Here is a 17,851-nt window from a genome sequence, read left to right on the forward strand (position 1 = left end):
CAGATGCGTTTGTTTATTTTTTCCCCCAGTCATTGTAGGTGGGATGCCAAGCTGTTTGAAAGGCAACATCACTGCTTTAAGTGCGCTATACTGTAATTACAGTGTGTTCGCTGTCTGCCCTGCCAGACTCGATGAGACAGAGCCGACAGCAAACACAAATGCACAGCCTCCCACTGACGCTATGATTCATCCAAGTGGAAGTGTACACATTTCCTCTTATCTTATATAGGATCAACAGCTGTAAATTACATCAAGATCTGTAGGAAGCACTCTGTGCTAGTCTATAAGAATTAACTAATATTTTTACATGCTAAAAGTAAGTAAAAGTGATATTATATGCATTAAGTGCTTTACTTTTTAATGACATGATGTTGCATTGTTCCATCCATTCAGAAAAATATCTGCCTGTTTTGTTTTTTTAAGTACATTTAGCTTAATACATGTCTGATTTCTGCTTTTGATTACTTTGTTTTTGTTTGCTTTTATCTACTGCTTTTAATAAACATGGAATGTGTTTAATCGTGTACAACAAAAGAGACAACATAAAATGTTTTAACATGGACACACAGGACAGACAATAACGTGACGTGGAATAGAAATCAGAAACAGCCGCATGGAACAAGTACATTTTCCAAAACCAGTAGGTATCTCATGGGAGTTATGGTGAGAACACTTCAGCTTCATGAGAACTAGAACCAAAATGTAATTTTACTAAATCTGATTTGGTCCTCTCTCTTCTGAGAAATAATAACAGACATTATATAGACATCATAATCCCTCACAAAGGTGTATTACCTTCCCAGACTTTGTTTAAGATAAAAACAGTGTGTATGGAGGATTGTTTTTATTATGAATCAGGCCAATCTGTTAAACTGGGCTTCATGATACAGACAGATGATGCATGTAAGAAAGGTCACCGTAGCATAAAACAAACACCAAACGTTGCCTGTTTTTATGTGAAAAAAGATATCCTGGTCGTGTGAAAGCAATTTATTTTAAATCTGTCAATTAACAAAAGGGATCTTGCTCATTTTATTTTGCCTGGTTTCCTCCTGCTCTCATTATTCTTATTATGTTTTATTATATTATGTGTCTAACATATTTAGATTTTATTTGGCATCAGATTTCAACAATTTGGAAAGTGACACATTATCTCAAAATGTCCCCAAAACAAGCGGAGAATGTTGTCATACCAAGCCACAGTTCTCTGCCTTGTTTGTAATACAAACACAAGCCAGGAGGCCGCTGTGTGGGGGCAGAGAGATTTACCTTTAGGGTCACTAAGGTGAGGAAAGGTTTTCAGGTTGCACCAAACTGAAGTCTTTCCCACTTCAGTGACGCAAAGATTACTTAATTTACATTGTGACAGGGCTGCTCTAGTGATGTGCACTTTCGTACATGTCCGCATTTATAATATCTAATACCATAATTGCCTTGGAACAAGAGTCCTCTCTGCCAAACTGAGAGCATCTGCTCAGTGATTCCACACACAGTCTGGAGGACATCATGGTGAGCAGCATGTTAGTTCTATTGTGTGTTTTTTCTCTTTTGAACTCACTCAGACAACACAGGTTTTTATCTTGGATGACTTGTACCATCAGCATCACGAGGAACAGAGGACACCACACCCTTGCATCCTCGCTCAGCAGCTGAGAGCAGAACAGCAGAACCCAATGGTACAGTGGATGCCACATTGCTGCACAGATTTCTGAAAGAGGGACCCCTTTTAAAGTGGCCCAGGAAGTGGCTACACCTCTGGTGGAGTAAGCTACCAAGTCACCTGGGACTGGGAGGTTCTGCCTAAAATAGGCCCCAGAGACAGTGTCAACAATCCAATGGGATAAACACAGTTTGGTCACGGGAAGCCCCAACTTCTTATTACTTAAACAAACAAATGACTTGAGAGTGTGCGCACCTTGGAGACTGAGTGCGTACAATATAAGCCCTTTGTGCCCTCACTGGACACAAGGTTAGCAGGCCCACTTCTCCCCGTGGCTGAGCCAGATTGAGTTGAATTGCATTGGTCTCGACCACTTGGTCAACCGTCTGATGTTTTACCACTCTGTGCAAAAAATGAGGGATGTGTTATCAGCCTTCAAGCTCAAACATTCCTCACTTACAGATGTAACACTCTCTTGGCAGAACATATAGTGAAGAAGGAAGCTGTTTTGTGAGACATGAACTTAAGGTCGGGCTCCACTATGGGTACATAGAGCGCTTGTGTTTTAGCACTGAAGGGAGATCCCACTATGGAGCTCTGAGAGCACTGCTCAGTTGCAGGCGGCACACTCCCTTGTTGAACTGAGACAGACTGTATCCCCATTGCAACACCCCACCCCCCCCCCCCCCCCCGAGATATAGCGGCAGTGTAATATGTAATTGACAATATTTGTGCATTCATAAGTGTCTTAGCAACAGCATTCTCCTAAATGCTTCCCCGACCTATATCCTGGTGTTTTGACTTAGAGGGTGTCTGGTGGGACACAGAAAGCAGAGTATAGATTCGAACATTCAGCATGCTCCTTTCATCTCTCTCTCTCTCTATTTCAAAGCTCTTCATCTCCCCCTGGTGCTGTAGAAAAGAGGTGATTACGGATGCAAAACAGAAAGTGACCCACATACCTCCTCTCCTGATGTTCTATTTTCTTTAAATCTTTATTTTTCTTGGTTTGCCCTCCAGCCCAGGGGAGAAGCAGGAAGATACTACACTTACCCCGTTCACAAATTATCTGAAAAACAGAGAAGCTGGGTCCATGTACTTTGTACTTTGAGACAATAAACCCAGTGTCAAGGGTTTAGGTCTTTTATTATGGTTTATTATCTTGCATACATTCTTATTATATACTCTCAAAATGTCATATACAGTTTATACTTACATATGTGTAGTCATTGAATTGAAATAGGCCAACGACATACTGAGTACACCATTGCATGGGATTTTTTCTGGTCTGTAGTCAGAGCATCCTACTTTGCTTAAAACTTGAGGGAACATTCAAAAACCAATGAGAAGACCCAGACCTACAGATCAATGCCAAATGTTGCTCTGAATGAGAGTTTATTTTTCCATTTTAGGCAATGAGAGTGAGAGAATGGTTGAGGATGCCAAAGCTCTGATTCTCACTGCTTTACTTAGCACACCAGAGCAAGTGAATAATCATCTGTGAACCAGCATAACAAAAAAAGAACTGATGCCATTGCCCATTGCCCATTTTTATTTTTTCACTTTCCTATAAACAAACACAGATCAAGCAGCTGAGACGAAGTGGACATTGCACATGTATTGATATTTTTGAAGTCTTTATTCTTTCCTACTTTACTGCAACTGCTGCACAACAATTTCCCTTTGGCATACATAAAGTTATATCTTATTTTATCCTGTTGCCCTCAGATACATAGGCTCATTTTAGTTTGCTAGGTAATCCATGGTCCAATGTCGTTTTATAATAAATACAAAATGTTTAAATATTTACTTTGAGCATTAAAAAGTGTAAATCCATCCAATTATGTAGGGTACTTTTAACTCTACATAATTCATTACCAAGAAGCAACGTTAGTTTTTAAAAGTTAAACGCAAGTGATGCCTGTCAGTGTTTCTATTTGTATAGATTTGATTGACGGAGCATTTACCCAATGGAAAGTTAACAAGGGATTTAGGGCGAATCGCCGGACAGCTGACGCTTCATTTCGGACCAATGAGGTTGTTGTTGTTGCAGGATGTAACCAATCACAGTGAGGGGGCGGGCTCCTGTTCAAGGAGCGCGAACGGTTAAGGACAAACGGGACCGAGAAAATGGCGAATATGGACGAGTTTAAATAGGGATTTAACGTAATATGGACACGTTAAGCAGTTTTGATATCGAAATAAGTTTGGGCGTGTTTATTTTCTACGTCAGGTGCCATGTTATTTGACGGTGAGCGCTACACCTATGTTACACTGGTCGAAGCTAGTTTGTAATCACGTAAACTTTAGTCTTGGTAGCTATGCTAGCTAGCTAGCTGGCGTTAGCAGGATAGCTAGAAACATGAAGTGTCCTTAGTTGGCAGATGTGAATGGCGGACCTGAATACATTGGAGCACGGCTGACCTGTGTTCATGGCTTATCGTTGAGTTAAGGTCTCTGGGACACCGTAGTTGACGTTATGGCTCTACACAACTTGGTTTTTGTTATCGATGTGGATTACGGAGATCAACTGGAAGTCAAGAACCATCTCCTGAAACGAGGAATATTACAAACCCTACTGCATTTCGGCTACAAGTATGGATTTGACAAAGTTCGCTGGGGTTATAAATTCTTTCAATCCAGGCCTGGCCGCAATGCGAGCCCTCTATCAAGGGGATCGGACTTTAAGGAGCTTCGCCACAAAACGTTTGAGGACTTTGAAATAGAGTTTGAAGCAAAGTTTGACCTGAAGGATAAACCGTGCCCGTCCCAGCAGCAGAAGCAGCAATACAATCATTCTGCCTCCGTTCAAAACGCACTCAAAGAGACCCTGCTGGACTTCCAGTGGGACAGACCAGACATCACATCTCCCACTAAACTGTCCTTGAGGCCGCGGAAGTCGAGCCGAGCTGGAAAGCCCAGCGTTTCACAGGAGGAGGATGTTTCAAACAACTGGAGGAATGTGGTGTTTGTTGTGTCGGAGTGTCCACGTTCCAGGACACAACTTGTGGACTATCTTTCTTTGGGAAACCGTGACCTGCCGACAGATGTGACAGAGCACATATTACCCAGGGTGCTTCACGACATGCTGATTCAGCGACAGGTAGTGCTGCACTGGATTGACAGTAGATCACATGTTCAGGTGAGTACTGTAGCAGTCGAGAATATTACTATAATGCACCTGGACAATTTTGACAAAATCTGAAATCACAACATATATAACTAAGTAAGTTCATAATAAATAATTTCTATATAAATAGCTCTGCTTTCCAATACTATTTTGTGTAACTTAGTTGTGGTTGTAAAGCAGGTAAGTGTCACTCACTGCTTTTATGTGGCTAATGCAGCCGTAGAAGCTCGTATATCAACATTTAGGCTACTGTGTATCACACTTTTTGGCCTGTTGAGATAGAGATCAGTGTCAATTTACGTATATCCTGTGGACTTTACTGTCACAATTAAGCACCTATAGGAGATTTTTCAGTGACCTGTTGGGCAGCACCGATATCAAAACACCAAATGAGAAAACAGATTTGTAGATATTTTAAAACCTGCATGATTACGGCATTAACCTAAAATTACCTCATACTCCGAGCTGTTTAATCATTCATTGTGAATTATAGAATAGCACCAATCCAAACAGGCTGTTAAAGCAAATTACAATTTCCACTGACTTTAACAACTTGGATATTTTGCCTTCTTGCAGGTCATGAGTTGTGAGGATCACCTCGGCTTTGACAAGCTGTCTGAGGTCCTAGCTCAGCTAGGTGGCAGAGTGATCCCCGTGGTTGCAATGCTGAACCTCTGCTCCAGTCATAATCCAGACGCAGGCTTCAGGAGAGAGGCTTTTGCATTCAAGTCCAGCATTGAATACTTGCTGTCTTCTGAAAGGCAGCACCGCTTGGCTTTTCCTGTCATAGGCGGTGTTCTGCGGTGGGAGCAAGGTTGGTAACATGGAAGTGAACTCTTATCACCATCTGTTCTCACTCAAACAAGCCTGAAATAGTGCATCTGTTAAAACTATTAATGTGATCTATAGTTTTAATACAGATGCAAGATAATTGTGAGACTTTATACTGTACATCCTCATTGTTTTAGGATTTAATCTTCTTCTAATCTTCGTCTTGATATGAGATGCAAGGGACATCAAGCACATTAAACATGAAGTTGAGAATGAACATTTAAGTGTGTTGTGTTGTTCTTCACCCTCCCAGGTGACATGACACAGAGCTGTGGCATCATGGTTGAGCCAGTGTCTCGCAGACAGAGGCTTCTCCCAGAGTCGGTGGAAGTGTGTCTAAAAGGAGTGCTGCGGGACTGGGATGACTCGTCACTCAGACAGACATCCACAGAGTCATGGGTGCTACAGTGCTCCAGCAGCAATGACCAGGGAGCAGCTGCTGCCTTCCAGCATCTCCTGATGGAGCTGTCTTCTCATGCTCTGCACATGGTGAGACATCCAAACAGTGCTGTTTTTCCACAAGAGTCTCATTATCTCAGTTGGAAGAACACACATCACTCTATATCAACACTTCATCCCACAGTAACTCTTAATGAACTGGATGTCTTAATTTTTTTATGTTTATGATTAACGCAGTTTAATTGTGTGTGTGTAGTTGTTGAGGGTGTAGAGATCTGGGGCTGGGAACAGGTTATGCAGTATATTGGCATACCAATAGCCCAGTGGGGGTCAGGCCAAAGATGTCAGCTCAGAATTAGTCATCTTACCAGGGACAGAGGAGACAGGTGGTGGAGCGGTTTCCTCCGGCGAGGATTTCTGGTCTTTGCTGGACTTCTCAGGACAGGTGTAACTGGCACCGCAGTAATTTTTTGACTAAATAATTGTCAATAAATCTCTTTGTTTTGACTTAATGTTATGTTTTAAGGCAGCGATGTCGCCCGAGGAGCACAGGCTTTCGGTTTCACACACATGCATTATTTTAAAAAAATAACTCAACACACACAGAGACAGACCTGCTATGTGTCAGGTGCACCGGTGCGACCCAAGAAAATGTTTACTTGCACTTGATTAACCGTAACCTGCCCTTTTTCCCGCCTTGTGCTTGTTCTCCCAGCTCTCTGAGGTGAATGACAGCGGCCTGGTGTGCTCGGCTGTCCTCTCGCCCATGTCACACTCGACAGCTCTGCTCACCGTCCTCCAGTCTGAAGTCACTGAGCACGACCAGTTCTTGACCACCGAAGTCATTACACCGGCCACAGCGGAAACCTCGGCTGAACTGCCAGATATTGTGAGCAGTGTTCTGGGAGTAGTGTATGACATCATGGAGGAGGAGGAGGAGGACACTGTTGATGGTGAGGATAGAACAATATATAATATTTAGGTTCCAAAACATCAAACGGATGTCTTTGGAAAAATGTCTGCGTATATTTATCAGTGTTTTGAAAAACACATGTGATTATGTCAGCAAAAATAGTTACCAAAAGGTTGGAGTTGACTTGTAGCTGTTAAAAGTAAACAAGTCATTGGTTACATTTACTACACTTCAACAGGATGGTATAATATTCTTATTTTACTTTTTCGTATGTAATGGTAGATGGCTATTTTTATTTTTATCTATGTACATGCCTAATTAAAATTGCAAATATTAGAGACATCAAAACATTTAAATGTGTTTGATGGTTACAGTATATATTTTATTTATAATGTAGGTTGTATTGCTCGCTGTTAATTGTTGTTTTTTTATTGCTCAGACCAACCAAAGGATCATCCAGTTCCTGAGTGGGCTCAGCAGGAAGTCAGCCATTGCCCGCTGACAAACGGCGTGTTGGAGAGTTGGTTCCCTCAGTCAGACCAGTCAGGAGTGAGTTCCCATTTAATGGAGTCAATGAGGTAAGATTTCAATCGTTGGTAGAATTTGTACTTGGCACTTTTGGCACTTGGCAAGAATTTTGGCACTTGGCAAGAATTTCTGTTAAGTTTTAAACACAACTCTTGGCACAAAAAGTGACGGATGGTCCTGTTGTTTTACTTACTTTGTTGAGCAGGTTGCTGGATGCAGTGCCAGAGCAGAGGGACGAGGAGGAGCAGTCTGTCCTACAGCAGGAGCTGATCAGCGGTCTGGCTGAATTGTATCAAACATCCCGGGGAGCAGATGCCAAGAGGGGCAAGAAACGTGAGGAAGCCCGTCTTAATTTTTATGCACATTCCAGGAATTCTACAAAGGTTGAGAAATTTGTAAAAGTATTAAAGTTAAATTTAGAATATTGGGACTTACCAATTATCCTCTTAAGTATAATGAAAGTTTAAATTGTGAGAAAATGGTTTAGTTTCCAGTATGTTCTTATCGAGATGTTATCACGAGGGAACGTGGCACGAAAAGTTGATCTGAACATTTCCCATCCTTGATCTACAGGTGGCGCCCAGCGCACACCGGTGAAACAGAAGATGAAGACAATGAGCCGCTCATTGCAGATGCTGAATGTGGCGCGGCTGAATGTCAAAGCCCAAAAGAACCAGGCCGAGGCGGAGCAGCTTGGTGCCGAGTGCAGAGGGCCAGAGAGACCGGGGAAGAGACGGTCAAGTGACCGGAACAAGTCTGGAGGAACCACCACCATCAGTGAGTGTCTCTGTTAAATCAATCCTCAAATTATCACCCTGTTAAAGTGGATACGCATATTTCCTAAAGTGTCAAAAGTCAACGTTTTGATAAAGTTGCACATCTAATGTACCTTCTCCCGTGTTGCCCAGGTTTCGCTAGTGAGGCAGAGCTGCTGTCCCATCTGAAATGCAGTTATGAGAAGACGATGGCAGAGAGAGACTCGTCCCTCCTCACCGCTGTCCACCAGCTCCTGTTCACTGTGAAAACCTTCCTCGGGACAGAATCAGACCTGCAGGTGAGACACGCGGCAGCTTTACATGTTCTTCAAGACTAGGACCTGACCCTCTTTCATCGTTACAGCAGACTGGTTATTATTATCTTACTCTGGATGAACTGATAGAGGCTTGTGCTGCACAATTGTAGATAGTCATACATTGTGATTTCAGTTTTTATTTACATGTATGAATGATTTAAAGCAGTGGATATGGAGCAGCCAGCTCGTAGCCATCTAGGGAGGTCCAGAGACAGAGAACCAGAGTAAACTTTGACAACGTAATGCTTCATCCACACACATTCTGCCATGCTTTAATGCTACACTGCTTACAGAAAATGAGCCCAACAGTCGGCTGGTAGTCTATATATTGGTTTCAAATAACAGGGCAATGTAAATAAGGACAACTCATTCATTCATAAACATCTCTGTGGCTTTTTAATGCTTATAAAAAGCAGGAACTTTTCCTGTCAGAATAATGAAAGCTTTAAGTGCGTCACATAAAGTGCATATAAGTCCAATGTTATTAATTTGCATATCTAAGATGTTCTCCCTTCTTTGCAGGTAAAGACCTCCCTGTTTGTCCAGCAGCACCTTCTCAAGTCCGGCAAATCAGTCAGGCAGCTCTATGGCTCGGCTGCTGACGTCGATGGCAAAGTCAGAGAGTGAGTGCTTTGTACCTTTTGTGTGTTCTCTTTGTTTTTAGAGTCAGTAAAACTCAGCTCACCAGCCACTTTAACACCTGTCTGTGGGCATACTGGCTCTCTCCGAGGTGTGAAATGTGCTTGTGTGTTTCTGCTCATCCTCCTTCATAAATCACAGTTCTATTCCACGGTCAAATGAATTGTATTTATGTGTCAGTAACACAGATTGTGTCCTCTAGGTGCAAGCTTCAGGCTCTGCTGAGGTTGGACTTGTGCAGACTTTTCTCCACGGAGCAGTCTGACTCACTGGATGTTGATCAGATGGCAGAGGAGGTAAGATGCTCGCCTTTGAGTCACTGGTGCAGTTGAATCTTCTTACAGAGTATGTCGTGTAGCAGTGATTCTTTGTACACTATACTGATGAATAACAGGTGCTTCTGTCAGTATTTGGCTGGTTGTTATTGTTCTTCTTAGACTGACGGTAAACGGAATCATTCATTTCATAGATTGTTAACATCACAAAATATCAGATATCCGATTGTATGGAAATATTCCCACATTTAACGTATTTTTATTAACATCCTGAAAACATTTTGACCAGCAAAGTTTATGGTTAAAGTAAATTCTTACCTCTTCTGTTCCTCAGGTGGCTGAAATGCTCAGGATTATCTCCTTAACTAAAGATCCAGTTTGCCTCGCAAGGTTCCTGGGAGATGAAGTCCTCCCAGGGTAAGTGTGTGAGGGGCTGCAGGGATGGGATTCTTTGTACCCAGATCAGTGAAAAGAAGAATAAATACATTGTGTTATGCTAGAGTAAATGTATCGAATGCATCGCTGATTTGTTTGGAAACAAAGTAGATAATAATGCATCACAGCATTGATTTGTAATCGCAAACAGTGGTTTTAAGTGAGCTTCCTCCTCTATAGTTGTTACATTAGTCTGTCTGTGTCATGGCAGCTTCCTGACCACCGTCCCCAGAGTGCTTGCAGACATCTACCACAGTCTGGGCACCCAGCTCCCTGAGGCTCTGGTGGCTGTTCTGCCTTCTGACTTCTTCAGCGATGAGTCGGTGGCCAAGGACAGCGTTTCTCCGTCAGCCTCCTCACCGCCTCTGTCCACACGCAGCATGCTTTCAGACGGCAGTGATCGACTGCAGGACCTGCGAAATCGCTCCGCCAGCAAGAGGAGGTGAGGTGGAGGCTGAATGTTGGAATGACACTCGTGTTGTTATGGAAAGGCCTGGAATAAAAAATAAATAAAAAACTTAGATGCTACAACAAGGAGGAGACAGATGATTATGTTCTTTCAATTTCACTGAAATAGATTCATAATCGATTGTATTGTTTAATGAGATGTGTATTTTGTAAGATAAATATGTCCGAGTGTTAAGGGTTCTTTGCTCTTCTTTTTTTTTTTTTTAGGAGTGGGATGCTGACTCGTCACCGCAGCATGACTGAATCATCACAGAGTCTTCGCCAAATAGAGATCCCCAAAAAGACTACAAGAGCTGTAAGATGACCAAAGATACTCATGATGTTTCTGTTGGATTATTATAAAACTTTGTTCAAGTAGTATTTTCACAACACCTCATCCAAAGGTGTGTAGACATTTAAATGTGTTACTGATCGTCTCGTTTCTCAAATGCTTACTGAGTTGTCGTGTGTGAAGACCATCGCCCAAATAACAGACCTGAGATGACATTTGCAAAACCTTTTCTTGGTTATTTTAGCTAATCCATATGTCTTTACCTGATTTATTGTGTTTTGCTTTAGTCCAAATCAAAGGTCTCCGTTGCTTTGGAGAAACCTGTTGCAGAACCACAACCTAAACCTCAGAAACAAGAAACACAAGGTATGTTCTACTTTACTTCTAAGTTAGACACAAGCAGCGCCACCTGCCTACTCAACCCGCAATCTCATCTTTTGACTGATTTTTAAACTGAATTGAGCCAGTTTTTTTTCCACAAAAAAAGCAAACTAGAAACTCTTTCCATCCTGCTTTCAAGCTGACCTGGGGAGATTGTTTTATAGTCTAAAGGCAGATTTTGAGAACAGTATCAACGTAGACATTTAGTAATATCGGGTCGAGAGTCCTAAATACAGACCTTGTTGCGATCGTCCACAGAGGTGACGAAGGTGAGAAGAAACCTGTTCAACGAAGAGATCGTTTCCCCCTCAAAGAAAGCCAAGCTGCCAAGGAGCCAGTCTGTGTCCGCAGTGGAAGGCTTGAAACGCAAGCGGGCTCTTGAATCTGAAGGTAGACATTTAATTATTGCAAATCCATTGGAAGAAAGGCCGGCGGAGAACCTTTTACTTTCAGTGTTTAGCCATTTAGCCTTGTTGTTGACTGTTAGACTGACCGTTAGGCAGAAGTTTAGTGTGTTTTTTGTGATCCCCTCCAAACATCCTGTTCATTGTTTTCAAATTCTTGCTTTTCAGAGAGGCACAAACTTCTGACAAAGAAAGTGTGTGAAACACCTCACCACAAGCAGGTGTCCAGTCGCCTCCTATACAGACAGAAAAGAGGACGGTATGTATTTATCAACAGTTTGCCTCATCGAGGCTTTTTTAAAGTAATTCTACGTATTTTATGACCCAAAAATGATCTGAAGATGCTAATTATTGTGTTGTGTTTTTGTTTTCAGGAGCTCTGTCCCATCTGAGGAGTGCATCGTGGAAGAGTCGCCAGTAAAGCCTGCAGACGGTATTTTACTGATGTCACAGTCTTTTGTTGTTTTTATCACACAATACATTTACATGAATGTGAGAATTACACTCTGGCTTTGTCTGGTGTTTAAGTACACAACAAAAGTGTGTGTAGTCTTTTGAAATGAAGTAAATAATCCAAGATTTAAACACAGCAGAAGTCTTGGGGTTCTATGTTATTAACGTATATTTATTTTAAAGAAACTGAATCTTATTTAGCTTGAAATAAAGAGGCTCACATTACTTATTATCTTAATCTTGCATTCAGCCATTGACTTAATTCACTTCAAAATACATTATATTTGAATGCTTTTCACTCCTCTGTCGTTTGACAATTGATTTAATTAGTTTTGTTTCCTTGAAACACTACCCATAACTCACTAACATAAGTCCTCCTGTGCTTTGGTTTTGCATCAGACCTGAGGAGGAGCCCAAGGATAAAGGCGTTTGCTCGAAGACACTCAAACATCTTCTACTCGAGTTCTCAACCTCGCTCCCGCAACCTGGACAGGGCTCTCTCTGCGTCGCAGCTTTCTCTCAGCGACGGCAGAATCAGTGAGGTTAATGTAAAGACAGTTCGGTCTCCCATGCGTCTTCTTTTTGGGGCTGCTGATTCCTCCGGTTGTCCGTCTGACCGGTCTTGTGCAACCAGGCTCACCAGGTCCCGGCTGTCCACAGACTCCAGTGTCTTTGAGGTAAGTTCTTTCTTTTCGGTACTCGATATCTTGTATCAACTCAGTTGGTATCTGTATCATTATAAGGCTACTGGTATTGTAATTTAAACACACCCAACCCTGTGTAAAGTGCTACCACAGGAAATGTGTTGTTCTATTTCTGGTGGATTATTATACAAAGCAGCTGGTTTCTGATGCCCCTAAGTGGCCAAACAAATCAAGTTATTGCAGGTTTAATGGATCTTTTTCTGTGTGTTTGTTTCAGAGTCCAAATAAAACTCCAACAAGGTCACCTGGCAAATGTGGGAGAGCCATGGCTGGTATCACAACACCCAAGACCCCTCGAACCTCAAGGTCCCCCAAAACCCCCCCTCCATCAAGGATGCGTGTTTTCCCTGTTGCACAGAGCCCTGTAGCAGGTGGCTCACGTGAACTTGGTCCGGCTCTGAGAGGCAGTCCTTTCAGATCTCCAGCCAGACAGACTCTGTTGGTAGAGACACCTACCAAGGAGAGCCCACTGAAGGGAATCCTCCGGACTCCAGTCAAGGCCTTGGTCGAATGCCTCTCCGCTTCTGGATTACATCTTCTCAATAGCCCGATTTCTAAGACTCCAAAGAAGAGTGTCACGTGGTCTCCATCCCCTCGAAAATGCCCAGTGTCGGAGAACAGTGTTGCTTTCAAGGTGCCAGAGTCTCCTCGTACCACGTCCCGCACGTCGCCTCGACTGTTGAAAACACCCAGCAAGCTCAGCAGTCCTGTCAAAGGCACAAACACTAAAAGAGACATTTTCAAGACCCCAGAAAAGACTTGTCAAGTGAGCCTAGTGAGGGTTTCTGAAAATGTAATTTTGACACTTGAAAAACATCAGAGGTCATCTGAAAAAGTTCACAACGGGATGAAAACACCTGAAAAAGGTGATGCTGTCGGTCTACTGGAAATGCCTCCTCCGCCATGCACACCACCTCCAGTCCACCACCTCTCACCTCTCACTAGAACTCAACCCAAGACCCCTAGTCCTCCTCACAAAATGATCACTCGCTCTGGACGAACTCCAGGCAAAGGTTCAAACATTGCATCCCCGTGTAGGCCAGTATTGACACCAGTGGGATGTAGTAGTAGTTCAGAAAGTTCAGACACTTCAGCTAAGTCCCTGAGAAGAACACGGTCGGGTCAAGGTGCTGAAACCACCAGATCCCAGTCGAGTGAGAATGTTGTGGAAAAGAACATGCAGTCGGATACAAAAGACGAGGTACGAGCCGAACCTTCCCAAACCTCTGAAACGGACTCTCGTTCCCACACAGATTCACAGCAGTTTGACTCTTCGTGTTTTAACTCCGCGTCCACAGACGATGACAGTATGGACATTGTAGATGCTGCAGTTGTAAAGACCCAGTTTAGTGGAGGTATCAAAATGAACATAAGCTTTTCACGGAAGCCCTCGAAGTCCAGTGAAGACTTTTTGCCAAACGAAGTCGCTCCTAAATCCCTCGTGCCAACGCAAGGCACACCTGGCCGGATCTACGGCTTCCGGCAGACCCCGGACCGCCAACAGAGGGAGGCTGCTGCTCGCTTGGGGTACGGGAACGAATCCCCTCGGTTTTCAACCCCTAGAGGCCCCGCAAGACCGAGTCGACAAAAGGGCATGGCGACTCCTAATCCTCTGACTTACCAAGTTGAATTGGAAATGCAAACATCAGGACTTCCCAAGCTCAAAATCAAACGCACAGATTCCATGAATGCGGGCGATTCGGGAGCTGGGAGCCCTTTAGTTTGTGTGAAACCTTCTCAGCTGGAAAGCCCCTTGGCTTTGTTCTCTAAGCACAGAGATCCGTCCATCTGTACTCATGTCACTCCGGCCAAGAGCACGCCTGGAAAAGGTGGAAGCGTCCAAACTTACATCTGCCAGTCTTACACCCCTACACGCCATCCTGCGGGAACCATGTCTCCGGTGGCAACTGCAGACATCATTCCCCTCACTCCTTCCCCTCAGAGTGTAGGGAAGGTGACCCCGGACAACTTCAGCAGCTGGCCGCGCAGGAAGAGGGCTCAGATTGGTGTGGGCGGGGGCAAGGATCGCAGCCCGAAGGGGGAGCCGTTGCTGGCGGAGTTGCTGGAGGAAGCCGAGCTCGGAGTTAGCAGACTGCAGGACGTGGACGACGCGGACGACGCGGACGAGCCTTCAAACTACAAAGCCGCAATATTTTCTCTGGCTTCCAAACAGTCTTCCCCATCTGGGGCAGATGCGTCCCCTCTTTCCTCAGTGGAAGACTTGTACTGGACGGAGAAGCTGGCTCAGCAGACGGATCCTCAGAGAGCAGAAGAAGACGTCATCTGGGCCGCTGGAATTGGAGACGTCAAGTCAAGTAAGCTATAGTTCCCCACATCACAGCTGAGATCCCTTACATAGCTTCTAGATTCTAAATCAGTATTTACTGTGCGTTCACACATGTAAAGTTGTGATGAATGCATGTTATGCTGTTTGGTTGATAGATTACTGAAATTCAATATTATATTATATATATTTTATTATATGTTTCCTGCCTTTTGACAGTCGCGACTCCTCCCAGCTCAAAGGTGAGGAAGCCGGTCACAACGAGTGGGATTCTGGCCCTCACTCACTCTCCACTGTTGTTCAAGAGCAGAACGGGCTCTTCTAGTCAGAGAACGCCACATTTTAAAGGTAAGATCTCTAACGCTCGTGTCTTTACAGTTATCTTTTTATTTTGACCAGTTAATTAAGTTGTCAAACATGACAACTTCAAATGTCTTGTTTTGATTGACCAAAACAGTCCAAATAACAAAAATAAATGCGTTGGAAGTCCTCTCATTTGAGAGGCTGGAGTCAAAAGAATATTGGGATTGTTTCTGCTTGAAAAATAACTGAAACAATTAATCAGTTTCAATTATTATTCTGTACATCGACATATTGATTAATTGACTAATCGTTTCAGTTGCATCCTTAGTCACAAAGTGTCTCGGTGTTCGACTGTCCACATGCTCTTATCCATGTGGTGTATTTTGTTCAAGTGAACCCAATACAATCAATACAATGAACCTGACGTTACCCAACAATCCTCGTTCTTTCCTAAACGTTGTAGATGAGGCCTCATCGGGGAGGACGGTGGAGGTGGACGGAGTGGACGGCTCTCCCTTCAGCCAGCCGATCAGACACTCAAACACGGGGAAGACCTACAGCAGGAAGAGGCTGCTTCACTGAACCGTCAGAAAGATGATCCATTCTGTGTTTCTACTGTGAAGTTCTCCGCCATGTTTCATCAGGAGTGCTTTTGATGAAAGATGTCTTTGAAGCCCCGCTTGAAAGCCCTCTGCACATGAATGAGTGTCCCTTTCAGTCCCGAGCGTTTCTGTTCTAACCGGTGGCCTTTTGTTTTAATCATGACATGTTAAGATCGTAGTCTGGCTGAGCACCGAGATGAGAAGTTATGCAGTTCTGCCGAGATGTTTAAAACTTTTCCTATTTAATGGTTTTATCATTCAAAGTAGGCCGTGTTCTCTGCACGGGTCTCTGTGAAGTTAACACGTTGGAAATGGTGATATTACGTCATCGTTTTTCAAAGTTGTAATAAGCAAATTTACAATCAAGTCTAAAGTTTGTTGATATACTATTCATGTTTATTTATTTGTTTGTTTTTGTCATAAACCTGCTTTTAAGTGACAGGGAATGGCCTAATGATTGATTCAGATTGTAAACTTCTTATGTTACCAAAGTCTTATGTAAATAAATATCAGTTTTCTTAATTAAGTTATTGAGAATGTGTTTCTTTATCTTGAACTCTCCCTGCTTTGTCAGGATTCACTTGTTTTTTTGAATAATTGACAAAGCAGGAAAAACTTTGTACAGAAACGCAAACCACCACCTTTCACTGAGCAGACTTTCTTCTCTGAGTGACTTTTATAATTCAACTTTATCAGCGACCAGCAAATAAAAGGAGAGCTTCTCGTAATCACACACCTGTTCAAAGGTCAGTTCTCCGGAGGTATAAAGTATAGTAGGATTGTTGCACACAGGAAATTATATTTGAATAGCTGCAGATAAGCTTCATGATTATAGTCTGATCAGGAATTAGATTTTCTCTATTTCATCAGAACTGCTTATTGTTTCTGGCAGGAATCCGTTGAACATCATGTGTCATGAGTCATTTAAGGTGACACGGCTCTTATGTGTGCTGTGTTTCTATACCAGTTCTCTCTGGCGTACAGGCTGCCACTGAAACACCATTCCACCTAGTGGACAAAACGGGTCTTTTTTTAATAACAGACATTTGAATTTGTCACAGTAGGAATGTAGATTACAAAAGAAATTCCTGTTTAAGTTTTGTCCAAATGTATTAAAGAGGTTTCTTTTTTTACCAATTTGCTAGTGCACAGGTTCTTTATATAATAACAGCTCAGTACGTTTATATCTATGTATTTCTGTGTTGCATTTCTTTTTAAAAAGTCAGGAAAGCAATGTTCCAGTCGAGCCTGATGTCGCCTTAATGTTGGTAATCAAACAGCGGTATCGTATCAGCCGATACTCAAAGCTCCGGGATCGGGACTGAAAAAATCTGATCAGTACTTTCCTGATTTGTTCAAATACATCTTTCTGTGTGTTAAACTAATTCCATGTACTGCAGGAATGCCATGTGAACTTTGATCCGAGTACTGAATGCCCACTATTTCCTCTCTAATCCACAGATTACTGAATGATCCTCCAGAAGGAGCTCAGGAGTAGGAAACAGTTTGGCTTCTGTCTGGAAACAAGAGACTGAAGGGGCCGCTGTCAGGAGGTCCGGTCTGTAACTGCACATGTGCACAGATCTTATTGCTGACTATTGCCAAATTAATATTCAAATTAAAAGGCAAAATCGATGAGGCAAATTAAATGTAAATGTCACCATGCAGCTGTTTAGGTCACATAGTTATGTGGTCATGCTTAAACACCACTGACAAGTCTGCATTAGTCAGATGAGGTCACAATAGTGACTGATCTTTGAGTTTAAGGTGTCGCCGTCTGTAGTTATTGCTTTGATACAATTATTTTTTTAAATTATTATTTATTATTAAGAATCATATCAGAAAAATTGAGTGGTACTCTCAGATGTTTTCTGAAATGATTATTGCTAAAGGTTGGAGGTCATACGTTGTGTTACCTTTAGTGAAATGCACCTTTATCATATCATTGAACAGTGGAACCTGAGCTCCTCTAGAGTTAAGGCACATCAGCCGTGACGCATCGCTATGAGGAAGTTGCAGCAGTTTTTTATGGCCTGAATGACTGAATTAACCTTGAGATAAGTTTTAATGCAAAATAAATAATAAATCCCAGTTATCCT

General features: G+C 42.8%; 1 protein-coding gene across 1 annotated transcript; it reads left to right on the plus strand.

The window, feature by feature from the left end:
* Positions 1–4,139: 4,139 nt before the first annotated feature.
* ticrr (TopBP1-interacting, checkpoint, and replication regulator) lies at positions 4,140–16,264 on the plus strand. The gene is made up of 21 exons (XM_076089991.1): positions 4,140–4,802; positions 5,367–5,604; positions 5,875–6,110; positions 6,736–6,973; positions 7,373–7,511; positions 7,667–7,794; positions 8,035–8,238; positions 8,370–8,515; positions 9,056–9,156; positions 9,375–9,468; positions 9,782–9,864; positions 10,094–10,324; positions 10,558–10,645; positions 10,909–10,987; positions 11,261–11,392; positions 11,575–11,665; positions 11,781–11,839; positions 12,259–12,536; positions 12,781–14,878; positions 15,067–15,195; positions 15,614–16,264. The coding sequence occupies exons 1-21, from the start codon at positions 4,140–4,142 to the stop codon at positions 15,730–15,732; spliced, it is 5,574 nt and encodes a 1,857-aa protein (XP_075946106.1). The 3' UTR covers positions 15,733–16,264.
* The last annotated feature ends 1,587 nt before the right edge of the window (positions 16,265–17,851 follow it).

Source organism: Anarhichas minor, unplaced genomic scaffold, assembly GCF_050575085.1.
Source record: "Anarhichas minor isolate MPS153535 unplaced genomic scaffold, ASM5057508v1 ptg000011l, whole genome shotgun sequence".
In the NCBI taxonomy this organism is placed as follows: Eukaryota; Metazoa; Chordata; class Actinopteri; order Perciformes; family Anarhichadidae; genus Anarhichas; species Anarhichas minor.

Coding starts and splice junctions, on each gene's coding strand:
- ticrr (XM_076089991.1), top strand. CDS start 4,140: ATGGCTCTACACAACTTGGTTTTTGTTATCGATGTGGATTACGGAGAT. Junction 8,516..9,055: donor GGACAGAATCAGACCTGCAG/GTGAGACACGCG, acceptor CCTTCTTTGCAG/GTAAAGACCTCCCTGTTTGT. Junction 10,646..10,908: donor CCAAAAAGACTACAAGAGCT/GTAAGATGACCA, acceptor GTTTTGCTTTAG/TCCAAATCAAAGGTCTCCGT.